Below are 27,820 nucleotides of genomic sequence, written 5' to 3'. Positions count from 1 at the left end.
AGCCCTTCATAAATTACCATGCAGTCCTTTCACTCACTTGGACAAAAGGCCCAGCAGTCATCCTTATCTCTCAATGTATTCTAATCCATTGGTAAATGAAAATGTGCTATCTAGTCACTTCCCTTTACCACTACTGCATCACCAAGTCTGGGTGATGATCACTTCTAACCTGGTCACTTTGGTGTCTTCTGATGGAAGTCTGTGTCTCTGCCAGTGCATCCTTAGAGCTCTGTTTCATCACAGAAGTCAGCACGTCTCAGTTAAAATGAAGAATAATGTAACTCCTTTGCTTAAACCCCCCTGTGGTTTTCCAACCATAAAGGTCAAAGTTTCGGGATTTTCGATGACCTACAAAATCTTATAAGCCACTTTCAATCTTGTTAATACTCTTCTAGTCTACACAATCCTGTGCCTCCACATGTGTCCTTGCTGTTCTTCCCTGGATTTCTCTTCATAAGACACTGTGCATTTCAGCCATTCATTTTCTTTTCTGATTTTTATTCCGGTATCATCTCTGTCATTCAAACTAAAATAGTAACCCTGCCCTCTACTTCACAATGTTACTGCTTAAACTATTTCCTATTTATTTTCCCTACTTTATTGTTTTTCTCAGTATTTATCACTGTCTACAACTCTTATGCATCGGTTTTGTTTGCTCTTATTTCTACAAAACTTCAAAGGCCATGATAGTAGAGACATGTTTCGGTCCATTGCTATATTCCCAGCAACTATACAATGTCTGCAACATTGTATCTCAATACAATAAGTAAAAATACTATCTTAATAAAGTATATTGCCTAAAATCCACCCTCAACTCTACTGAGGGGCCTCTGATCTACCTTATTTTATATCCTTGTGTGTTCAGTGAAGAAATATTGGCATAAAAGTCATTTGGAGTTGAGTTGTTGGAACTGAGTACTAGGGAGTCATAAGATGGGAAGATATGTAGGAAAGCTGAGGATCTCTGGGTACCTAGAAAGCCCACTGAGGATATTGCTCACTTGGGTGGCATTACCAAGGTTAAGAGAAAATTGGAAAACATTACAAGGAAAAAACAAGGTAAACTAATATTCAATAAACTATATTTCTTATACTTCATGTTTTATATGTTCTAGTTTCTTTCCTTCCTTCTCCTGGGAGATTAATAAAGACCCTCAAAGGGACTATTGAACCCAGAGCTGCTAGAATTCCACATGAGAAGGGAGCTGCATTGGGGCTGCACTCACCATGACCACCCTACTCTGAGAACTGCCCGGCTAGGCCCAAGTGAGGGGAAGAGATGGGCTACAAACTCCAAGGATGCTGCTAGGGAAGTAGAATATCTCTTGTCATACCTGTCCTCCACCCCTCACCTTTGACTGACAAACATCCTTCACTCTTACTTCGTTCTTCAAGATGTCAGTAGCAAAGACCTACAAAAGACTTTGCTTGGCAAGTCCAAAGTTAATAGCTAATGACAGAAGGAATTCATGGACTAAAGGTAAATTATGTAATGTTTGCCATCTTCCAGGGACTCTTTTGAAAAACTGATTTCCCACCTTAAAATAATATGCTACAAATGAGGAGACAAAATACCACTGGAAATCACAATTTCTAGGGGCCAAAATAAGATAAATTTCCACAGATTATTTGTGAAACTCACAGGTAGGAGTCTGTTACTGGCAGGCAACTACATATTCATTTATAGTTGTTCTCCATATTATTTTATATAATTCTGACTCTGAAATGGAGATAAGGATTGAGATAGGAATGAATAGTTAAGAGTTGTATTCCAGAGCTCCTCCATTGCTACTGGGTTGTATGAATGTGATTTCAGAGGCTTGAGACTTTTCTTATTTAGATGCTGCCAATACAATGCTTATGTTTAAGGGAAGGGCACCAGTGAAGCTGCACACTTACCAGAGAAATTGGCCAAAGTCTGCAAACTGACAAAATATAAATATGAGGGTTTTTTCAGTATAGGGCCACGCTTGAGGCTTTGTCCTCACAGCTATTTTATCACTCTAGGTACAAGGGTTGACTAGCAGAATTTCATCCAAATTAAAAACATGTCTGTCCAATGGATAGCTTCAATGACTGTGACCTATCACAGTTCTGAACCTCTCTCTATCTCAAGATTTATTTTCGTATAGTACACACACATTATTTGCTTCTCAAATATTTTTATAATAGTTTTAATGCCTTACTGGATCCTTTACTAGGTAATGAAATAGATAAAATCCTTGAGATCTTCATTTCACCTTCGTTATGAGAGTTCTTTTAAACATTTTCAATATTATACTTTAACACTCTAGCATTTTTTTCATTGACTTTCAAAGCCATTCTAGAATCTAGAGAATTTAGCCATCGGATTTGATCCACTGGTAATCACATCTGCTTTCTTCACAACCAGAAACATTGTCTGACTAACTGTGTATCCTTCCTGTTTCCACAATCCTGCTACAGCCCTTCCCAGGTAAGTCACATGGTTAATTCTGGCTTTTCTTAGACCCTGGTGCCTGCTTAGCACTTTATAACTTTGTATCAAATTATTTGCCAATGTCAACTATACCTGAACTCCTAGGAAGCAGGCAAACAGAAAAACACCTTCAGTGAGTAAAATTTATTATTTTCTATCTTATCACTTTGAAAACAGAAATATATGTCCAAATGTGATATGGGATTTTATAGTGATAATAGACTGAGTTTAATAGGGAGAAAAATTACCCTGAATGCCCTATAAAGGATTAAAAATATAATATTACACAGAAATTACAACACCATTAAAGATTATTTTGCAAAAAGAAAAATTATGATGATAGAACACTGAAATATTTTTACACCAAGTTAAGTGCTAATTTTCTCTTTTTCCTGGTAATACAACACTTCACAAGTGTCAGCAAGTTTCTGAACCTGCATAGAAAGATGAATTCCTTTTAAAGGAAATCTTTTCTAACTGTGCTCAAATTTTTCTTCATTATTTTCATATCATTAAATGAAAACCATTACAAAGCAGAAAGGAACTTACCCAGTGATGGTCACCCATCACTAGAATATTACACAATTTGGATACTTCTCAGTCGTCCTGTCTTGAAACCTCACTGAAACCTTTCATAATCTCATTCTAGAAAATCGATAAAATACTGATATTAAATAAAATTCAATAAATACAATGAGAAAATGGATAGTGGTATAATAGAAGTTTAAGATGCCATTTCTTCCACTAGCTGACTGAATAAAGCATAAATGCTGGATTATACAGTTTAGAAAATTGTTATTATTTCTAGAGTGTCAAAAGGTATTGGTAAATAACATAGAATTCTGAGTAAAAGGAGGAAATCACAGACAATGAAAACTTTCACTCCTGGGTAGATATTTTGTACTATGATAACTGAAAGAAAAAGTAAAATCTTCTTAAGCTGAAATACTAAATTCTTTCTGAAAATGTTTGATAAACACTAAAAATTAAGTTTGTCTTACATTGCTATTCATGTCTCAATGGTCATCCTCAAGTTTATAGACTTATTCTATCTATCATTGATTTAAGCTTCCTTAAATATAACCTATCATAAGCTATTTTTTCTTAAAGACAGGTCAGATTTGGCCCAAGGTCACACAAACACATCTTTCATCATCTACAAGTGACATTTGCTGAATATTACCATAAGCTACATTTTTAGCATTCCTTCTGGCATACTGAGATTAGATGTGACATTTCTTGTCTAGAATAAAACACAAGGTCAATTCTAAAGAATATAATACTGCATTTTTTCATGCAACTTTGCATTTGCTTATCTATAGGACACAGGCGGTTTGCTTTAAAGCACAGGTATTATGCACCACTTCCAAACACAGGCTACATCCTGCTCACAGGACATTACCATTGTTTTAGCCTATGACAACCTCTGAGCCCTCAGCAAAATCCCTGAGAAAACCCCCACAGTAGAAGAAGACTTCTCCAGCTTCTATTGTAAAAAGGTGAGGAAAATTTTCCTCTCATGCTTGGGGCAGGTGACAGTTGGTTTGCTTCCTATTGAAATAATGTAAAAAAAAAAAAAAAGGAAAAGGTAATATAGGCCTATATAAATTCATGAGACCTATTTTGCAACTCTATTATGAGTTAAATCAGACATTGTATAATTCTAAACATGTATCAATTATTTATAGAAAAGCAGGAAGAAGAATTCTTTGTTAAGTGTATAATAAGAACAATATGTAATGGCATGAATTATTATTTACTTTTTAAAATATTAAAATTTTAAAAATAATGCTAATAAAAATCTACAGTAGTCTTAGGAGCCAGACCTGTACTCTTAACCAGCCTATCCCATCCACTTACCCTGATTCATGCCAATTAATACATGAAAAAGTACTTGAGTTTTGCTTTCTGAATGAAATTTAAGGCTTACAAAATTCAATCATTTTTTTCCCAACTGAACATAAGAATATTTAGTTAAAATCAAGTAAAAAATCTTATGAATTACCATTAATCTTCAGCATGAAGAATTGACCATTAAAAAGTTAAATCTAGTTCTTGAAATGTCTAATGGTATTGAACCACATAGTACAATAGTATCAAAAAATAAATTAAATATACAGTGCTGGATTTATGTGGCTTGGTCCAAGTCTTGTCTAGAAAGGCACACCCAGAGGTGGATTTAGGATCCAAGTTCTAGGCTTATATTTTCCCTAATGCAGAGTATTTCAGATTGATACTTTTTTATTTAAATATTATCTACAAAGAACAAATGTTATTTGGAGAAATTCAACAAAAGATCAATAAATATGAATTTCCTTCTGTCATTGTGATCTGTCTTTGTAAGTATCTTAGAAAGGCTCCTATCTGTGAAAGGAACCTACACGATGCTACATGAACCTTCCCAATTAAATAAAGGGACTGATAATATCTGGATTGAAGGTACAGAGCACAGACAGCTCTTTATATGTATAAGAAAAGCAATGAACCATCTAAGCTAACTCAGCAGAGTGAAAATTTACTAACAAAATGATTGTAGGGACCCATTGATTTGATGGATGGTCTGGAACTGCATATAATAGAGGAACCCGGGATAAAATGGTTCAGGTTTGAAAGCTGTTAACAGACTCCTTTTATCCATCCTAGCATGGATTATTAGCATGAGACAGGCTTCCTGTTTTCTCTCTTTAATGATATTGTTTTATGAACCAATGATTGTTTTCATTTGGAAAATAAGAAAGCATTCATATGTTATCTGAATTGTGTTTTCTTTAGCTATACCAAGGGGATAAATATGCTAATTATGGAGCTTTGAAGAATGCCCTGGGTATGGCTCATTACTTTACTGATGTCAGTGACTATTAGGCCCAGGTGAAGAAAAGTTAATACCAGATTCCTGGCAATATTTAGGTATGCAAACGTTTTGAATTAGAGATGTAATGGAAAAATTCAGTGATGCCATGATACACTTTTACATGGTGATTTTCATATTATATTCTCCAAGGTAAAGTTTAACTTATTATTTGTCAGTTATGAGTTGAGACAATTTACATCAAGCTATTACTTGATTCTTTATAAGCGCAGTTGCTGTGAAAAGCTATCACAGGAATCTGAACGTATTCACAAAATCTTACATGAGTAATGCCTTTCCATAGAGGACTAAAAGACAAGTTTCATAAACATATACATGTTTAAAAACATGTTCCTGAAGATGGCATGACATGGGACACCGGAAGTAACTAAAGCAGCAGAAATGGCAACCAGAAAGAAGAGAGATTTCTAGCTTTAAAACTGGAACGAAACAACGCTCAACATTTGCAAAACATTCCTTTATTATTAGAAATAAATTATTTGTATAAAAATTGCATGCGTCAATCATTGCATTTATTTTGTAGCACAACCCAGGGCTTCAATCATCAGCCATTACAAGAAACAGACTCATAGTCTTATACAAGTTGAACAGTGTGGGACAGGAACAGGAGTTCTCACAATCACAGAAAAATACAAGAATAACATCAGACATGGTTTATTTCAATAGCATTTTTTCACAAGCTAACATTAGTTTTCCTTTTGAGTTTTTTCTAAACTGCTCATGAGTAAGCAATACTTTAGCTTGACACTCATTGGTTGTATTGTATAAAATGGGTTTCTTTGCTCCCAGTATTGATACTTTTGGTTCATGGCTAATTTTTCTTCCTTACAAGACTACTGATCTGATTGACTGTAGTCTGTGGAGATCTCCAGCAGTGAGTTTCTGCAGTCTTGTGTTCAATGCTAAAGAACACACACCACATTTTTTCACATGGTTTCAGCTCCTTGTTCAGATTGAATGATTACTGTAGCTTATGTATGTTGTCTTTGTAGAAGAAGCTGTTGAAAGAAATTGGGACAAATTAATTATTTTTAACATGATTTCAAAACTCATATCCTATAAGCACTACCAGCAGTGAGTTTCTGCAGTCTTGTGTTCAATGCTAAAGAACACACACCACATTTTTTCACATGGTTTCAGCTCCTTGTTCAGATTGAATGATTACTGTAGCTTATGTATGTTGTCTTTGTAGAAGAAGCTGTTGAAAGAAATTGGGACAAATTAATTATTTTTAACATGATTTCAAAACTCATATCCTATAAGCACTATCTTATGCTAATGTTTTTATTACATTCCAATAGCTATTTTAATATCATGTTAATGGTAAGTAGTTACTGAACAGTTCACTTTTGAGCACAGTAACCAGATATCTGCCTCCCAAGTAGCTCAGATTCTATTGCTGCATAACACTAATAATTTGGTTAATAATTAATATAATTAATGTAATGATATTTGATAATAATATCATTATTTGAGCCAGGCACTGAAACATATACTTTACAAGTATTATAGCAGTTAATCTTCAAATACCCTGATGAAGTAAATACTAATATTATTGTCATTTTTATTTTTGGTGTTGCTGGAGATCAAATTCAGGACCTTACACATACTAAGCAAATGTTCTACCATGGAGCCACTCTGTGTTATGAACCTCATGTTCCTAATTATTTTAAAATCATGTAGTAGAAATTCAATGACTATAGAAAGAGAGATGCTGCCCCAATGTCAATCTGTAAAAGTCACTAGTCTAAGGTACTGTACATACCTATTTAGCAGAAACGTGACTATGGAAAATCATAACCATTAGCAAATGTAAGTGAAATTCTATTTAAATTTGTTTTCTGATTAATAGAATTTGCATATATGTAAAACTAAATAACAGAACACATAGATATCCTACAAAATATATACAAAAAAACTCCATTAAACTAAGCCAAAGGCGTTAGCTGCTTTAGCCTGATCCAGCAAGCAAGAAATTAAAATTAGTTGTGCTTTAACAATGTATAAGTGTTCCATTTAAAATAGATCATACTCTAGAAGTAAGAATGCAAAAATCTCAAATACATGCAAGTTTAGGGTAAATATTGGTGTAGTCAATACATATTTGTGGCTTGTTTTGGTTTCATCCAAGGGATACATAAAAATAAAGACACAAAGAAATGAATGAATGTGTAGCTCTTCTGTTGCCAAGTTACTGTGAAATAGCCTTATTATAAGACTATTAGAGAAATACGAATAACAGAATATTCAATGTCAAATTTACATTCATGCTGAAACTTCCCGAGCATATGAATCTTAAAACAAATAATTACTTTGCATAATTCAAAATCATAATATAATTATTCTGTAAAAAAATCAAAATTGATTCTCCCTTTCAGTTAACTACTGGAACAATAATATTTAAAAACCTAAACAGAAGTGGAGCATAGTGGTTCACACCTTTAATCCCAGCACGCAGGAGGCAAAAGCAAGTAGATCTCTGTGCAACTGAGGCCAGCCTAGTCTACATGGCAATTTCTAGGCCATTTGGGGCTACAGGGAGATCCTGTCTTAAACCAACCAAACAAACAAACAAACAACAACAAGGAAACAAACTAAGCATGCATTTCAATACATAAATCCAATTTAGAATGAAAAATATTTGGAAAATATTTAAATATAGTTATTAGACATTGACCATACTAGAAAAAAATTACAAAGAACCTCTGGAAACCACTGACTTGCTCTACTGTAATTGTGGACTATGGTGACTGATCAGCTTATTTTATAGAAAAAAACTCATGCAATCTCTAGTCAATGATGTTAACACAGATAGTCCAAGGAAGTGCTAGATATAAATGGTTCTACTATTTTTTTTTATTGAATAATATGAAGCACATGCCAAAAGTAGTTCATACATGTTCCTATGTAATAGCAGATACATGTTCTTATGTATCTTTATTGTTCACACTCTAGATTATTATTGTGGCATGGCGAAAAAAAGAAGGTGGACTCTGGCTTTAAGTTACACTCTTCTACAGAATCAGTGAAAATTAAGCAGATCCCTGGGCTTCAGCTTCACCAATGCTTAAAGCCTACAGACACCTGGGAGGATAGAGACAATCTGTATTTGTGAGTAATAGTACTTTGGGACTTTTAGAGACATAATATCATTTTTAGAAGAATGATATAGTGTTTGTTGGATGAATACTTTAAAGAAGAGTAATTTAAAAACATGTATACTAAAAGCAACAGAAACACAAAAGGCCCATGATTCGTGTGCCAGAGTTATATTCCAACTCTTACACACTGATTGAAAACTTCTATTACTAAAGCACAGGAGTCTGCCCTTCCCTTACAGGGAAGCCACCCAAGTGAACTAGGGAAAACAGTGGTGACCCAGATGAGATTGCAGAGGACTAGGCTCAGATATCACACATTGTACTGCTGAATGTATAAGCTACCATCAGTTTATCTGAGCCCAATTGATTTAAGTCAACCTACATGCTAAAGACCCCAAAGCAAAATTAACTTTCATTCATACAGTAGATGACATTCTATTGATTTATCTTTTCAACATTCCTTCACCTTCCAAAAGTGAGCTTTGACTCTTCTGCAATATCATAAGCTCACCTTCCATATAGGCTTCATGTTTGGAATCTTTTGTTCTTATTTAAGAGAATACCAAGAAACACACGCTTGCTATGTAACTTCCATTTCAACAAGGAAAGCAGGAAATGTTTGAGACTTGCTTGAGCAATACTAGATTAGTGCTTATTGATACTGGGGATTTCCCTTCTAGGGAAAATTATTTGTTCTTCAAGGCCTATTGAAAAGGCTATTGAATTTTCCTCCCTCTATGTTCTGCAGATGAGTCTGGGATAATGGTATTTATTCCATCGTAATGTTGGTTGTTCCCATTTAAAACCTCATTGTGTTGTTTTCTGGACTGTTACTAAAGCACAGATATAGCAGTAGAGCCAGGTGAGTCATGTCCAAAATCATTGGTGCCAGCAGCAATTTATTGGCATCTACATGGGTTTTAAATTCCTACATTGGTGCTTAAAGGTAGAAAGAGAAGAGAAAATTCTTCCCTCAAGCACTACACAAGCTGATAAGGGAGCACATCAATCAACGGTTCATCCTTAGCTTCAAGGCCTAAAAATCACATCAATGACCAGCACAGCAAATGACAGTGGTGGAGTAGTGGCACTTTTATCTTGGGGGTAATCAACAGCTACTTAATTGAACTTAAAGCCCACTCAAAGGGAGGAAGCTCATGTCTGGAACTGTAAACCTAGCCAAATACTCATAGCTGGAGAGATGATAGATCTTGAAAAAAAACCCCAAGGCTCTCATATCCCTAGACAAATGTAGTTTCTTATTATGTGCAAAACGTGGTTCCTTAAATTTACAGGCAAGGATCCCAGTCACCAACTGTTCTGGATAGCTTTACTGTCAACTTGACTCACCTTGGTTGAGGGAGCCTCAATTGGGGAATTGCCTTCATTGGACTAGCCTGTGGCCATATCCATGGGGCATCTTCTTGATTGTTGAATGATGTGAGTGGTGCCACCCCTGGGAAGGTGGGCCTGTGTTGCATAAGAAAGTAGGCTGGGCAGAGGCCAAGGGAGCAAGTCAGTAAGCAGCGATCCTCTGTGGCCTGTGCTCCAGCTCCTGCCTCCAGGTTCCTGCCCTGAGTTCCTACCTTGGATGAACCCCCTGATGAACTGTGACCTGGGAGATGTAAGACAAATAATCCCTTTCCTCCCCAAGTTGGTAGTGATCAGTGTGTTTTTTCACAGCAGTGGAGAAACAAACTAGGACACCACCCATTAAAGTAGCTTATTTTTCAACAGACTGAGATTATTACAGTTACACCACTGGTCACACACAGAGATTCTCTGTGAATTGCCCAAGTTTAACTGGTACATCTAGGATGCAACCTCTACACCTAAGGCTCACAGAACATAGAACAAGGGATGAAGAGAACACTAATGCATCTTTCAATTCTTATCAATGAAACTCCCTCATGCAACAAGGGGCCAGGAACACAAAAGACCACAAATGGCCAAAAGGCAGAGAAAAAGAGTTTGCAGAGTATGGGTCCTTGAACAGGACTTCTATATTGTGGTCCAACCACCTGGGGCTCAGGGACCATTTGTGGAAGAGGGGGCAGAAAGATTGTAAGAGCCAGAGAGGAGGTGTATGACCATATGGAAATAGTCCTACAGGTGCCTGGGACCCTTCTCATACAAACCTACAGCAATGGTGTCAGCATGCACAAGACCCATGCAAACTTAGGCAGACAAAAACTTAGCACAGTACTGTGTAAATGAACAGCAAGTCACAATCTTAGTTGAAGAATTATTGTCAGTTGATTACTGCTGGGTGAGGAAGAACAGATCTTGAAGGGAGAGACTCTAGACAGGCTGACTGCAGTGGATAAACTTGCACTGAGGGACATCTTGGGTCACTAACTTTTCATAATAGGCCACAATACAAATGAAAGATTGTATGAACTCCAGTGGGAGGACTATGGAAGGGTGACAAAGGTGAAGGAGGATGAAAAATTTAAAAAGAAAAAAATTATCAAACAAGAAAAAATCTAAGGGGCTTGGAGTTTGGTTTGGCGATAGACTAGCTTGTCTATCATGCACAAGGCCCTGGGTTCAATCCCAGCACTGATAAAATAATAAACAAATAAAATTTAAAAATTAAGATCTAGTCAAGACATGGATTTTCACATGGTCTAAATGTTTGTTTTATTTAATAAAAAAATACATACTTTTAAAGGGAAAAAGACACCATCTTTCTATTCTATTCTGATGCCCTTAAGAGCAGTTAAAATACATATTTGGTAAGAGCCAGAATAGTACCATTAATAGCAAACTATTTACCTATATTGGGAGATGGTTATGAGCATTTGTTACTAAACTCCATCATTCTGCGTTTGCTCTAGTAGTTCCACAATGTTGCCCCTTGATAGAGTGGCAACATTGACTAGTGGGGGTTGTTTGGCAGTGTTATTTTTAAGGTTTCTTTCTCCAAAGGAAACTAAATTTGTACTAATAAAATCTTCTTAGAGTCAATAAATATGGGTTATAATTATGATTTAAGCCAATATTATTTTACTTTATTATTTATTTATGCACATTCATGCACATTACGGTTTTTATTGCAGTGCATGTGTGGAGGTCAGAGGACAGTTTGTGGGAGCTGGTTCTCTCCTTCCATCATGTGGGTCCCTGGGATCCAACTTGGGTCATCATGCCTCCGGACAAGTACTTTTACCCATTCAGCCATCTCTCTTAAACCAATAAGCCTAATTCAGAGTGTTTAACTATGTGAAGCCAGCTCTATTCATGGAGCACTGCAGTATAAAATATTTGCCTGGAAATATTAATGCAGCGGAAGTTTTGTCAATCCAGTGAATACTATGAATTTCTATAGCAATTAAGCCAAATAAAATCAATTCTTAGTTTTCTTCTATACTTAGTGTCAAAAGTATAGCAATCAGGGGACAAAGCCCACTCAATGATTTTGAGAGGAAGAAAGTATTTTTATTGTTGGTTGCTTTTGTTTTTATGAGACCAGGTCTTGCTACACAGCCCAGGCTGTCTGTAAATTCACAATCCTCCTACCTCAGTTTCTCAAGTGCTGTGATTACAGGTGTGGAACACTAAAGAGACTATTTATCATTAATTACTTTATAGTTCTATTGCATTCCCAAAAGACTGAAAACCATTATAACATAAGATCTTCAGTTTTGATTTACTTCTTTGATTGAGCTATATAATTAGGTAATGTAAAGTTTGAAACTTTAAAAAACATTTTCAGAATTTAAAAAAATGTATTATTTTTATTTTATGTGTGTGCGTATATTGCCTGCATGTAGGTAAGTGCACCCATGTCGTGCAATGCCCGTGGAGGTCAGAAGAGGTTGTCGGATCCCCTGGGACTGGAGTTACGGACAGTTGTTAGCTGCCATGTGGGTGCTGGGATTCGAACCCGGGTCTTCTGCAAGAACAGCCAGTGTTCTTAACCACTGAGTCATCTCTCCAGCCCCGCATTTTCAGATTTTTTTACAGTACAAATATTTAGATCTCTTTATTCCTTTCCTATGGATACCAAGCTGGTCCTACTTCATCACTTAAATTTTACTGGATTAGCTTGGGTATCAGTGCACTGTTATCATGTGATAGCTTGGGGTCAACTACATAGAAAAGAGAGTTACACCAGGTATGGTGGCACACACCTTTAATCCCAGCACTCCCCAAGGCAGAAGCAGGTAGATCTGTTTGAGAGCAAGGTCTGCCTGATCTACACAGGGAGTGTCAGGCCAACTGGGGCTACAGGGAGACTCTGTCAAAAAAAAAAATAAATGAAAGAGAGAGAGAGGAGATAAGAGAGAGAGAGAGAGAGAGAGAGAGAGAGAGAGAGAGAGAGGAAAAAAGTGGTAGTTGTCAAAAGAATTCTGTCTTTAGGACCAGGAGGTTTTCAAATAAGATCTCTAATTTATTTTTGCATGTTCAAGGAAAATTAAAAGAAGAACACTTTTGAGGAAACAAGTGGTTACAAATACTGATATACACATGTTAGCTATCTTTCTCCTTTCCCTAAAGACCCAAACAACCAGTTATTTCTTCATGCAAGAACTCCAATAGCTTATTTCATAAATATTACTAAACTATTACAATTGCAAACAGCGGCCAATACTGAACCAACAAAATTTGTAGAATAACTCCTAGGTTTCAAATGAGAATTTGTAAACAGGAAAAAAAAATCTAATTTTCAAACTCTATAAAGGAAGAGATGATTGTCACACTGTCAGAGATCATGGGGCAGCTGATACTCTGGAGAACAATCACTCATCTTGAAAATACTTAGCTCTCACCAAATGGTTCTGACTGTTTTGACAGTCTCGGGGGGGGGGGGTACCATCCTGCCTATAGAACCATGTAGCATAGTCCCCAAGATGAGCAGAAGAATGTTCAACGTACATCTATTAGGAAGTGCTCCCGCTCTTGACCATCTGAAAGTCTACAGATGACTTACTGTTGGTTTCAAGACTCTCACAGAGTTCGCTTTTCACCTCTCCATTTGGTCTATCATTTCCTTTTTGGATCAGTTTGCTTTGCATGGTGGCAGCTGTCACCACAGCCTTGAAGCTTCTCTTGCGTTTTTGAACATTCTGCTCTGGATGAAAAATTATAATATAAACCTTGGGCATATAGAGCATTCCCAGAGACACCGAAGCACTTAAACTCATGGAGACAGTAAGTGTTGTTGTCTGGATGTACATCTGAGGGAAGGAGAGAAGAAAAAGAATCATGATTAATTCTGACTTGCAAAAGAAAAAAGAATTAACATACTATTTTCTAAAGTTATTCCACCTTCTCTGCTACAGACACATTCAAAAATACTTACTGAAATTGCCCTTGACTACAGTCAAGTCTTCTTCATCTCAGCCTTAAAGTAAAGGTTAGTAATTTCATATTTTAAAATGTGGTTCCTTCAAACAAATAGAAAAAAAATCAACCAGAAGAGTGGACCTTCTTAATTGTTTAGATGGTAAATGAACTAACTACATAGGGAAAGGGATGACTAACAGGTCACACCGCACCTGCCTTTGACAGAAAGTACCAGTGGGCCAAATGTTTTTATTTCAGTAATACTTAAGCAAAAAGTAAATTATGTAATGTGAAGACATAGAGTAATACAGCATTCTAGATCATTGTCACATACCATTGCTCATGAAACCCTGGTGCTCTCACATCATTGCATGGTTCCAGCCACCAAACCTGACAAAATCACAAACATTCTAAGTCTTTTCTTAAACAGCCTATCATAGAACACTTCTTGAGGCTTATCATTAATTATATCATATCAAAATAAATATAGGAGATTTAACAAGATATGGAAGACCTCTTCCCTGCAGAGTTCAGATATGTATTCTGGCATGCAAGTCTCAGCACCTAAATTTTGAAAATTCCCTTCCTGCGTTCATTCCTTTCCACAATGCTACTGAAATTTGCCAGCTGTCATAGCAGGTTATTTTTAAAAGTAGAAATATGAAACTGGAATGGAGGCATGAGGGAGGGTGTTTTTGAGGTGACATTTGGGGGGGGAGTGAGGAGGTAGATATGATAAAAATATATTGTATGCATGTATGAAATTTTCAAAGAACAAGGAAAAAGTGTTATAGAGAAGGGAGGGCATGAATGTGTAGAATGCGGCAAAGTTCAAACTACAGCCATAAATATTGTTAGGGCATTTGAATAGGTAACCATCATATTTGCATCAGTTGGACCCTGTCAAGTTAATTCAGCCTACAAAAAAAATCTAGAGATCAAACAATCTTAAAATGCTATAATACCTATGTTTATTAGGTATATTTTTAATGTGACTTAATCAAGTTTTGATAAAGCATATACTACTAATACAAATAGTACACAAATACCTGATGGTTAGCTTTAATGATCAAGTTGGCACAATCTAGAATTACCTTGGAAGAGAGTTTCAATGACAGATTGTTTAGATCATGTTGTTCTAAGGGAACTTCTATAAGAGACTGTTCTGATTGTACTAATTGATGTGGGAAAACCCAGGCCACTGTGAGCAACAGCATTCTCTAGGCAGGGAGTCTTGGACCTTATAAGTGCAGAGAGGGAGTCATAGCACAAAAAGACACACACACTCATTTTCTCTGTTCTATGCAGCAGATGTGACCAGTTGTTTCAAGTTCATGCCATCACCTCCTGGCAATGATGGACTGTCCCCTGACTTGTAAGCCTAAAAGTCTTTCTCCTTTTGTCAGGGCATCTCATCATAATGATGGAAATGAAACTAGGACAATTTCTTTTATATTTTAACATTGTAAATTTTCTCTTCTGCCCAAAATATAAATGATAACTTTCTTTCCTTGTTGGGGACTCAAAATTTAAAGTAGTATTATGCTTCATATACGAAGCCCTGCAAAAGGTATCATAATTTCAGATTACATCAAATAACCATCTCAATTATGTGCTCTCTTAAAAGAGCTTTTGGAAAAGAATTGATATGAGTTTAATACAGAAAAGAAGTATCTAATACACACACACACACACACACACACACACACACACACGCACGCACATACATGCATGCAATACCTAAATCCAAAATCTTACAGTGGCTGAGCATTTGTTACTGGGTCCTAGACTATAAATTGACTAAGGTTTTGAACTTCTCATTTAAATGTTTAATTGAATAAACATTATACAAGTCATAACTGCAATAAAAACAGCAGCAAAATTAATTAACAAACAGAGTCACCAGTTCTCCTTCAGAGAAGCTAAATCCCTAGTATCATGAACTGCAAGATTCAGAATATCTCCCATACAGAGGAAGAATTGAGAGATTATATTCAGAGGTTGAATATGAGCAATGATTTCTACTCCCCTAAAATAACCCTTAGATTTTGCTGTACTTATACTACAACTAATTACTGGAGCCATGAAGGAAAGGAACATGCTTAAGCAGACCTAGTATGATTTCTAGTGCCATACACACACAGACACACACACACAACATAAGGAAGTTTAAAAACTCTGGAGTTGACCTGTACATGAGAAAACCTTATCCATATATTTATTCATCCTATAAAATCAGACAATTTTGTTATCAAATTTTTCTCTTTGGCTTTTGATTTATTACCTAAGAAATCGCACATGTAGTATGCAACTAGATAGGCTATTATATCTTTATTTAAAATATAGACACAAAATAATAGCTTAAATATTACTTAGAATATAACTTTGACTTCAATAAGGCACTAACAAAGTCTTGTTCTAGGTATATAGGACAAGAAAAAACTCAATAGCCAATTTTACAAACCAGAGAGTTTTAATGAGTGAAGAGTTAACAGTCATGTTCTGTCAGATTTCCAAGAAAACAAAAGCATACATACTTTGAAGTAGGCAACATAAAATTTTCTTCAAATTCATCTGTTGGCTAATGTTGAGACCATACTCCGTCTAGGTTTCACAACAGCTCTCTTTCTTAAGGTGACAGGTCAACAGGTACAGGAAGGAATTGTATTAGCTCACTCTAGCTGACATATGTCTATCAATAGACACTGACCATAATATTAGGTTAATAATTATCTCTTACCATTCTTCTTAATACTTCTTCCTGCCCTACAAACTCCCATGACCAAGGAAGGGAAGGGTTGTTTGTTTGCTCATTTTTAATCACATCCTCAGATAGCCTGTCATTTCCTTAACCTCCATGCTTTATTGACATTTTGAACCTGTAGCAAATCCACTGAAGTAGATTAAAGCAATCTGTGGATAAGCCAGGAAGGAAAAGATACAGTAGAGAATAATACATGACATATTTTCTGTGACTTGTTACAATCCTCTCTTCATTCTCTGAATAGGTCATTTCCACACATCCAAGGTCATCCAAATGTATACATGACCTAGAATACATGTATTTCATGACCTAAAATCCTTAAAGACTCCAGAGATCTTAAGAATGAAGGGTGGGATATTTTGTTCCTTTATGACAAAGTCAGTCATTCTCTTTGAACAGCTACCTGAATACAGAATTCCATAACTTTCTGACATCTCATCTGCTATTTTTCTACCCCTTAGTAACTAAGGAAATCTACTATGAAAAATCAGAAGCAAAGCGGCTTTATGCTCATCTTCATTTCTCTAATCATAAATGTTGGTCACTATCACACTCTCAAATATACCAAGAGACTCTGTATCCGAAGTAACATGGCGAGCCATTAAGGCATCAAGGAAGACATTCTACATTGACTTCTGGACTCCACAAGCATGCAGGCACACAAACACATGCCGCTAGATGCACACATTGTGCACTCACCTACATGAACACACCTATACACCCCTCCTACACACATCACATGAGAAGAATTGAATGATGAGACTATAGTATATGAATTATAATGAATTCTCAATCATAAATCAGTAATTCTCATTTTCATAAAATAAATTCCTCTACTTAAAAACAGATTATTAGGCTAGGCGTAGTGACACACGCCTTTAGTCCAAGCATTCAGGAGGCAGAGGCAGGTGGATCTCTCTGAGTTCAAGGCCAACCTGGCCTGCATAGTGAGGTCCAGGCCTGCTGGAGCTACAGGGAGACCCTGTCCCAAAAATGCAAAAAAAACACACAAAAAAAACAAAAAAAAACAGCCAAACAGATTATCATTTCTGAGTTTAAATTACATTCTAATACAGATAAACATATATAATATTTAGGAAATATAAATATAGATAAACATAGATCAGCAAATAAACTAAACAAAAAATTTAACTAAATGAAAAATAGGATAGAGAGGTAAACACAAAGGTAAGCTAGAAACATAATCATAAGATGGGACAAAATAGAAAAAGTAAAAACATCACATTATAAAATGATGATGCTCAGCAAACTGCCACAATGTAAAAAGCAACAATAATAGAAACATAAATAAATCAAAAATGAGCATGAAATTTTAATTTGTTTTAGAGATTTGAAGGTAAGTGCACAGCATGAAATTAGAAATACAAACAATTTAAATAAGTCAAATAATTAAACTCCCATTTCCACCACATTAAAATATCACTAGACTCATCACAGAATTGATCGCGAACTACAATACCTGAAAACAAAACAGAAGTTTCCAAAACAGAAAATTTCCCTCACCTTAAAAAATCAATACGATTATTAGAAAAACAACTAGTAAATAAATACAAGTTTTTATATTAGTAGCTACATAATATCCTTATATACAATTTGTGTGGAAGTAGAAATTACAAACTATATAGAACTAGGCACTATGATAACAGTGTATGTGCAAACATTTGTACAGAACTTAAATGATGCTTAAAAACAATTGACTCTAAGCTGGGCGTGGTGGCACACGCCTGTAGTCCCAGCACTTGGGAAGCAGAGGCAGGCGGATCCCTGTGAGTTCAAGGCCAGCCTGGTCTACATAGTGAGTTCCAGGACAGCTGGGGCTACAGGGAGACCCTTGTTCAAAAAAAAAAAAAAAAAAAAAAAAGACTCTAAAATGAAAATTTCAAGAAGTAAAAAAGTCTTAAAATTAGCCATGAAGCTAATCAAAGTTAATAATAAAAAGTAAACTTAATAAAAAAGAAGGAAGGAAATGCCTGGCTCTAGAACAAGAAATCAATGACATAAAATTGTTCCACATAATCAATAAAGCCAATTTATATTCAGTGATATCTGATCAAAAGAAATAAGATACAACTGATCAACACAGGAGTGAGAAAGAAGATAGACATATGTACATATTGGATTTTGTATAAGAGTAAATTGTGTATAACTTCATAACACAAACTATACATGTCTAGAAAAAGATATGATTGCTCAGGAACCCCATGCTGATAAGAGGGAAGATGACATAGGCCAAGGACCTTGGGGATACGAGAGAGAAAGATCACCACCCTTATCTTGCAAGTTTGCTCTGAGGAGCAGGCCAGTGTCCTTCTAGACTCCAGAGTGAATACAGAGAAGGGATCTGCCTCTAGCCTCCGGGCTAGTCCCACATTTCTCTCTCTGACAAATTGGCACCAACTTTTCGATTGTGTTTTTCTTCTTATATTAGGTTAGGCATAATGGTTTCAAATCCCTTTTGGACTTCAAGATCCAAATGCTTAGGAAATAGACTGGCAGCTACACTTTTCCTGGCAACCTCCCGTTAATATTCTCTGGTGCCTTGCTGCTATTTGAAAGGAAGAATACCATGAAGCATGCCCTCCTTCTGAGTGCTGAAAACACTCATTACTCTGACAACGTAGGGTCTCCACTGACCCCTTCTCCCTGAATCGTCTCTGATGAGCCTGAATATTACTCGGTTTGGCCCATTAACTTTGATTAACCCTATGGTGAGGTGAGTGGAGAACATACTAATGCAACTATGAAAAGTCAGTAAGCATAAAACAGCTCTCCACTTCCAACTCTAGACTCATAACTGTATTCTGACTCTGATGGCTGACATCTTCTGTAACTCAGAATCACAACTTCCCTGCAGAGTAAAATCTCCCTTCTCTTGCCTTGTATGCATTGATCCTGGCAGCCAAAGACTAACCACATCACCATTTCTCAGACATCCTATAAAGAACTATCTTTTGAATGTGCAAAAACCTTATTTTGATGACTAGTGCCTTAAAGACATTACAAAGGCTGAAGAAGCCAGTATTCTAGAAAGGAAAATCCTTATATCTACAGTATTTTACACTTGTGTAATTGTCTGCTATTGTAACAGATATAGACACCAAATTTTGCCAGGACACCATTTATGGTAAAGCATTTGAGAGAATTAAAATTTAACCCAAATATATGGTGATCTTCTCAGGGCATCACACCTGTCCACAGTGAAGGCACACTGATCACATCAGACCATACTGCTACAGCCTGCACTTAGCACATAAACTGATACTGAAAGTCTCATGTTGGATATCAATTACTAGTTTGCCAGCTTCTTTCAAGAAAACTCAAAATTATTTCAAGTGGGTCTAAAAGTCTTGAAATACTCTGGAATCACACCGTAAGATGTTGTAGGTGTTAATTCACAACCAGTGACAGGTACAGAATACTTTCTTTAGGACTCACATTTCAGATATCTTACTATCATCTGTTTATTATTCTGCACCCTCCAGGATGTGAAAAAGTGCCTGGTTTCCATCATTCTAAGACTGAAAACCCTTGTGCAACTTTGGGAGAGAGAAATACTTTTGAAGCACCTAGAAAGACCTCAAAGTTATGATTAGGCACTTAAAAGAAGTACAAGAGAGGAAGAGGAGCTTTCTGTGGAGTTTTCAATTAAAAATTAGTTCAATGTCCTTCATACCACAGTTCAAGACAGACATTGGGACCATTTCATGACACTCATGTATAACCTTCAGTACATTCTATTACAAGGCTTGTGACCTATAAGCCAAGATACTTGTAAAGAATAGTCTAAACTCTGAAGTAATCACAATTGTCAAGCATTTAAGTCTGGGAGAATGAACCCAAATGCCACTTCAAAATCACCTCCTTTTCATAGAATACAAGTAGCTTCATCTCTATCCTGGTTGCAGGCAATTCCTTTATCTCCATATGGGTCGCTTGATAGCACACTCAAGCCTTTAAAAAAAAATTTTTTTTATTTTAATTTTATGTATAAGAGTGTATTGCCTGCAAGTGTGTTAAGTGCGCCCATGTCATGCAATGCCTGCTTAGGTTTTAAGAAGCTGTCGGATCTCCTGGAACTGGAGTTACAAACGGTTGTTAGCTGCCATGTGACTGTTGGGAATCAAGCCCTGTTCCTCTGCAAGTCGGTGCTCTTAATTGCTGAGCCATCTTTGAAGCCCCGATTCTCAAGTCTTAAGTGACATGACTCATTGGCAATCTGATCAAGTCTTCGCTTCCTGGAGCCCCATGTTGCATCTACAGAGCCTTCCTCCAACCATGAATGAGTTGTCAAGAGACACTGATATTGACAGAGGCATTAACCCGAACACTCTGAATTTTCTTCAATCTCTCCTGGCTCTTTAGCCTTTACTCACGTATAAATCTGTGTTGGAGTGTTCTGTAACTTCTGTTCCACAAGGACATCCTGTGTATCTCCAGTCTCTTCTCTCTGTCTCCACCTAGTGGTCTCTGTGGAAATTTTACTCCTTCTGTGAATACTGTTTCCTCTACGGTTTTACTAGTGGGTATTTTACTACTTCTTACTATCTATCAAATAAGTTAATAAGGTTAGGGTCTTCTTTACTCCCCTTTGGTGCTGTTGGAACATTAGTCTCCTATTTCATTCTCAAGTGCTCTGCCCTTTAAACGCTCATAACCTTAACTGTAGAGCCTTTCATCCTTGTCCCCATACCTGCCACCAAATGTTCACTTGAAGTTCTGGTTCTCACCCACACTTGCTTTCAGTCTGAGGATGGGTGAATTCTGTATCTGTGTATGTGAGAGCCACAGGCTGTTGTTAGAAGTACTCATTTCCACTGATGGTATTCTTGACCCTGTGTTTACCCTCATTCTTGTTATAGTCCAGATGTTAAATACTGCTTATTTTTATTTTATAAGAAATTCTGTTTGATATGTTTGCTTAACATGTTGTTTTGGATAAAGTATTACTTATATTACATTACATTATCTCTTCCTTTAAGTGATTCCACTTTTCATACCCACTCTGAGTAAGTCTTATTTTCTGCAATTCTATTTCGAAAGCCCACAGCCATTCTTAGGTGTGTCTTGGTGCCTCCTGAGTACCTCTCAGTCTCTTAACCCTCATGCTTAAGTCTCTTGTAAAATAACTTTATTGTCCCCTGTCCTCCAAAAGAGCCACCGCTAATGCCCCCGGATTTCAACAATATGAGCATTGTTTCCCCGGACTGAGAATTTAATACATTGAAATGATGGACATTTCTTGTTTCCTATAATACATGTTCTATGTGGAAATGGACTCACTGAGAGCCCATTGCTGAACAAGAATTAATGAAAAATCATACTTAGATCTTTTGAAACAAAACTGTTTGTGACATGTTCCAAGTATCTGAAAGTTGGTCGAGGTATGACAACATTTCACTGTGGTAGAGACAGTGCCAAGTATGAAAAGCAAGCATTGAATCATGTAATTCACATGTTCCTGCATAATAAACAAGTAAAACCAGCTATTACCAAAGGATGTACGCATTGTTATTATATTGTTTTATACATTACAGTCTTGATATTTTAAGGATGGTATATTTTTAAATAAATTTTAATTTCTACCATTTTATGGCAATTACCTTCACAACATTTAGTCAAGTTTTCATTGAAGCCTTTTCAGTGAAGGTTCTATATTTCAACCAACTGATCAGCTTAAGAGACTTTTGAAGATGACGTAAAGATAATTATCACACTTAATGTTTTATGTAGAAATAATACCTCAAATTCCACAAATTAGTTTACAAACTTACATTGTAGAAGATGGTTTGCCTTTGTGTGGAAGAGCCATCTGGATATCTATAGCTACTTTATGTGATTAAAAGTGTGCTCTTAGAAATAGTGTAGAGAAGTACATCAGTAATGTACTCCATTGGTAAATATGCTAGATGAAGTTCAAAATACCTAGAAATACTGATGTTTTGATTTTCAGAATATCTGTAGCCAAGTGAAACTTTGAGTTGCCATGGAGGAAATATTAATTATTCTTTCTCTATGGGGAAAAATGTTTTAAAGGAATCTTACACTTTTCCCCATTTTGGTACTTTTAAGCCTAACACCTTAGCAAGGAAAATCAAATCACCAGACAAGACCGGCATTGTCAGTCGAGAAGGATTATGGCTTAGGAAGCCCAGTGTGCACATGTGCTTCTCTTCCCACTGTACAGAAATGACTGACACTTGGCCCATCAGGATATTCTCGTTAGATGTGGTGTGGTCATTTTGACTAATTTTTCAAACAATACTATGATGACAGGATACTGAATAAAACAGAAAAAAGCAAAAAGAAAAGAAAGCTTGCCTATATTTATATTTGGTTGAGAAGTGTTCAAGTAATTTTTTTCTGATATCCACTCTTTGATATATATATATATATATATATATATATATATATATAATGTCATTAAAAATATTTTATGAAATTTATTGTAAAAGGCAAGAATATATGAAATTTCTGAACAAATTCTCCCAAGTATTTGGGTGCCTCTACTTTCTCAGGTGACTAAGAATGGAAGTACTATTGGACAGAGGCAATAGACGTTCTGAAGCACAACTTGGAGGTGAGTTGCCAGGCAACAGGAGAAACTATCGTAGATTGTTAAATGAGAAAGGAAATATCACATATTTTGATCGTGTATTTTGAATCGATTCTCTATAGGTATTGATTAGTCAGTCCCTCTGGCTACTGGGGGATAACTGAGCAGGATGAGGAGTGGTTTCTATGGCTATGACAGAAAATTGAAATCACAATATCATGAGGTGGACTGTGATGATTGACCTTGCTCACACCATTACCATGTTCTCAGAAAGTGTCTTGTCCAAATATAACTGCAAGCCATTTAATTCATTCCCAGGTTCAGTGACCCCAGACTTTGGTTACAGAAAGTATCAAGCTATATCCCCCACTAAATATTCAAGGAAGAACCATTTCCCATGCTTTATGTAAGCTTCGAGACCTGAGGGAATTTATAGGAAAAGGAAATCTGAATCACTCAGCACTTCCAAAAGGAAGCAAGGCTGTCAAATAAATGGTCTAAATTTCAACATCAGCAGCTCTGCTCTTATACGTGATGTACAACGTTCTCTTTTGACCTCTTTCCCACAGATAGGTCATATCCAACAGTGCCACTAGCTACCTTCTGTACTACTAGAAACAGCTATCCCCATTCTTCAAGAATCTAAGAAATAAACTAAAATTGTCTTTGGTTAATCTCTTACATGGTAAACTGTTTACTGCACAGGCCCTCCTCTGCATCCTCTCATTGAAATAATTCCTACTGTGCATCATGATCTTATCCTTCACTGTGTACCCTTTTATCTTCTCTATAACATAATTAGATGCCATGCTATTTGATTCTTGGGCCATTCCATCAAGAACATTTTCTCCTTCCCCTTTAAAACAGTGCTCAATGAGTTGTTAGCAATGGTAACTTACACTACACCTGAGCAGAAGCTTTCACTATCAATGAATGGTTGGTTGGTCTTTGCTTTTTACTTCTGACAGAATAGTTAGTCCAGATAAGGAACTTTAGCAGTAATATGCAATGCTGATGAGCTCTTGTAAGCCCTTGTTGAGGGTTACTTGTTACAGTACATATCAGTACAACCTGGATAATGTTCTGGAGACTCAGTTTAGTTCATTTGGAGAGCCATTCCACTGAGAAAATCAGAATGCCAAGATTAAATGCTTAACTTCACCATCCTTGGATACAGTAACCCCAGGCCAATAAATTACCTCCTGTGAGTCTTGGTCTTCACATGCAAAACAGGGAAGATTATTCATGACCTGATAAACTCACCAGATTAGTTGTAAATAATGAATAAAATAGTGTTTTTAAAGTACTGAAATAACATACAACTGTTGGGTGCTAATAATATTCAGTATCAATATCTTCCCCCAAGTTTCTACTTTTAGCTTTTCTTTCAAATATAGGACTTTAGGAACTTCTTGCTTTCACTACATGTTGAGCAGGGACAAGGTCATTGTAGACACAACCAAGCCAAGAGAGTAATTATAGGGAATGATCACTTCATCTGGCCTGGGCCGAGATCCAGTTAGGAATCTAAAAAGTCAAGCCAGAGTATGGAAAGGATATTTTGCTTTACAGAGTATAGCAAAACTAGGTTCCAGCATGCCGGAGGGGAACTCCTAAAAATATAGGGTAATAATCAGCTATTTTTATCGTAGTGTGTTATGTAATAGGAACTTTGTAAGCACTTTACAACCAACCATTCTCACTTTATATATAAATTCACCTTTAAACACACACACACACACACACACACACACACACACACACACAGACACTCACCACCAACAAAGTAAACTAAGAAAGTTATATTCATTCCACATCCCTTATCCCAAGAAAACAAGGGAAATATAATTGTGTGAGGATTGATCTGAATTCTTTAACAGGACAGAGTAAAGTCCATTACTTAAATAGAGAATTACTTCTGATTTGGACATAAAAATAATTTTACTAACATAAAATAAGTCTTAAAGTGCTGATAACTTTATTTAGCAATAATTGAATAATTGTTTGAAAATATATCCTCCATATCAGGCCTTTCCTCTGTCTTTTGGGGTTATTCAGGCCTTCAGTGAATTGGATTATGCTGATCAGATTGGGCAGGAAGATTTCTTAACTCCTCATTCTCCAACTCAAGTGGAAAACACTTCTGGAGGCAATCTCAACAGGTCCCACAGAAATGTTTTCCAGATATGTGTGTATCTCTTAGCCCAGTCAAGTTGATACATAAAATTTACCACCATAATTTCTTACTGTGCTATATATATACACATATATACATACATAGTTCCTATAGACTCTCAACTTTATGACTGGTGGTAATTTGGGGTTGTTGTTAAACAGGTATGCTTTATTATAAATTGGGAAATTTTTCTATTACACATTTTTATAGTATTTTCCCTTTTCAATGAAAGGGTATATATGTTAACTACTTCGTGCTTTTTTTCTAACGTATTGGTAGGATCTTAACATGTTTATGATCAGACAGATTAATTAGCTATCCTGTTATGTCTGTTATCTTCTCATTATGGAAATACCTTAATAATGTTTGTTACTATTCTAAATATTTTAATTTTATGTCTATATTTAGAAGTACAGTTATTTACTCTGAAATAAACTACATATTTAGTAATGTATTACTTTATAGGAATGAGGGCATGCTGGCATGCTGTGAATTACTACGTATGTTTTTACAAAAGCAATTAGTACTTTAAAAGAGTTTCTTTATTACTTAGGGCAGAAAAAAATAGTGTATTGTGAGACAAGGATAAAATAGTCTTTGCAATTTTATAAAATAGATTTTATTCCTAAGTTTCAATTGCACAAAACAGTTCATGCTACGACAAAGATTTTATAAAATCTAAGATCAATATATGTCGTTGTGATGCTTGCTAAATTTCTTCCATTTGCAAGTCTTAAAATATAACCATGGTGAACATAGAAATTTTTTTCTATTTAAATTTTTACATGTATTTGTTGTGTGTATTAGTATCTGTGCATTCATGCATGTGCCACAATGAACATGTGGAGGTCAGAGGACAATTTTTAGGAGTTAGTTCTTCCTCCCACAATGTGGGGCCTGAGGATTGAACTCAGTTCATCAGGCATGGGGGCAGGTGCTTTACCTGCTAGCTACTTGCTGGTTTGAGCTCACTCTTCTTTGGTCATAGATATTTTGGTAAATTATTTCATATAATCTAACTTGAATTCCTGAATCTATGTTTTTGTAATATTATAATTTCTAATGTTCTGACAATAAAAACAAAACCAAACCTTGTATACAAAAATGCTACATAAGCCATAAAGAGCTTGAACTATTATAAGATGTTTTGGCAAACAGGTCTTGACCAAAAATTCTCAGCATATGCTTTTATCACTTATCTGTAGCCCAAGAGACACAACTAATGCAATAAAATAATTAAAATGATAACAGTGAAAATGACAAATGTCTATCATTAATGGTTTTAGTAACTGGATTATGCTTTCTCCCCTATTCTTGCTAACATCAACATCTGCACTGATGAGCCATTCAATTCTGAGCCTCTTGTTCATTTAGTTTCTCTTCTACTAATCAGAGGATTCCTCGCAGTTTTCTTAGTAACAAGTGAACACACTGTCTCAATTTCAAAGGTAAGCTCTGAACACTCCACCTTTCAAACCTACTCCTCCTGTTATCTCACTTCACAATGTCTTCCAATAAACCAATACACAAGCTCTCTCCAGATTCTCCAATCTTTCCTTATCTTCGATTTCATTGTCTTTCATTAAAAGCTTTGATTTGCAAAGACTTTGAGCTTTCTTGTTCCTCTTTCCCATCACTGTCTATGCCAGAAACAAAATGCCAGCCTCATTTAAATCTGACTCACTAATTCCCTGGACGTACATGCCAGAAAGTTAATATTCAGCTTTGTTGTGAGATAATTTTCTTTTTCTTTTTTTATTGAGTTTTTAAATTTCATACATTTCCCACTCAAATCCAGATCTTTCCCCCATCCATGCCTCACCCTATTCCCCCACCAAACCCTATGCACTCTACTTTACATGCTGAGTTCTATTCATTCAGGTGTTTTTCAAGTGTTTCAACAGAGCTCTTCAACTTGCCTCAGCTAACCTGCTGGATTACTATATTGCTGTCAATTCACTTTCCTCTTCAAGAATCTATGAGTAACTTGCATCTCTTTTCTCAAAAAGAGGTATGATGCCAGGGGTTAATTGCAACATGTCTTTGCAACTGTAATAGGAAAGGAGAAAAGAACCAACTGGCTTCCATAATAGTTATTTCAGTCTCTGCTTTGCTGGGATCCAAGTTCAATATTTCACTTATACATAACACTCCATACCCTTCACCTCTTAAAGGACCACATCTTTCGTGTCTCCAATATTCTTCCAAAATTCCATTTTACCATTTCTCCTGAATTATTCTAATCATAATACAAGCAAGAAATTATATGCCATTTCTGAAAAGCTTCCTATGACCTTGCAATTTACAAGCATTAAGCAATCATTTTGCAATTTTGTAGTAAAATTCAGCTAGATTTGTCCATATATGATGAATAGACTTGCTGTCTTCTCATCCTTTCCATGACTCATTATAAATTAATTTCTTCCCACACACATCTATGAAATTTGTTACTAAATTGAAATGACCATCTCTCAGTCTTAATTTTCACTGATCTCTCAATATATCTGATACATTTATCACAATCAGTTCCAGCTGCCACTCTGGAATGTTTTATTTTCCACATTTCAAAGTAAATTGCTAGCATTT

At 36.0% G+C, this 27,820-nt stretch overlaps 1 protein-coding gene across 1 annotated transcript in view; it reads right to left on the bottom strand.

The window, feature by feature from the left end:
- Positions 1-6,401: 6,401 nt before the first annotated feature.
- Grm8 (glutamate metabotropic receptor 8) overlaps positions 6,402-27,820 on the bottom strand; it is a 905,007-nt gene continuing 883,588 nt past the window's right edge. The window contains exons 10-11 of the mRNA XM_029570028.1: positions 13,365-13,611; positions 6,402-6,525 (exon numbers count right to left, since the gene is read on the bottom strand). Of these exons, the coding sequence (XP_029425888.1) occupies positions 6,476-6,525; positions 13,365-13,611 (297 nt within the window). The 3' untranslated portion in view covers positions 6,402-6,475. The remainder of the gene's footprint in view (positions 6,526-13,364; positions 13,612-27,820) is intronic.

This window comes from Nannospalax galili, unplaced genomic scaffold (assembly GCF_000622305.1).
Source record: "Nannospalax galili isolate Female #2095 unplaced genomic scaffold, S.galili_v1.0 scaffold660, whole genome shotgun sequence".
Lineage (NCBI taxonomy): Eukaryota > Metazoa > Chordata > Mammalia > Rodentia > Spalacidae > Nannospalax > Nannospalax galili.
Note: the sequence above shows the minus strand (reverse complement) of the source record. Positions and strands in the feature narration are given on the sequence as shown.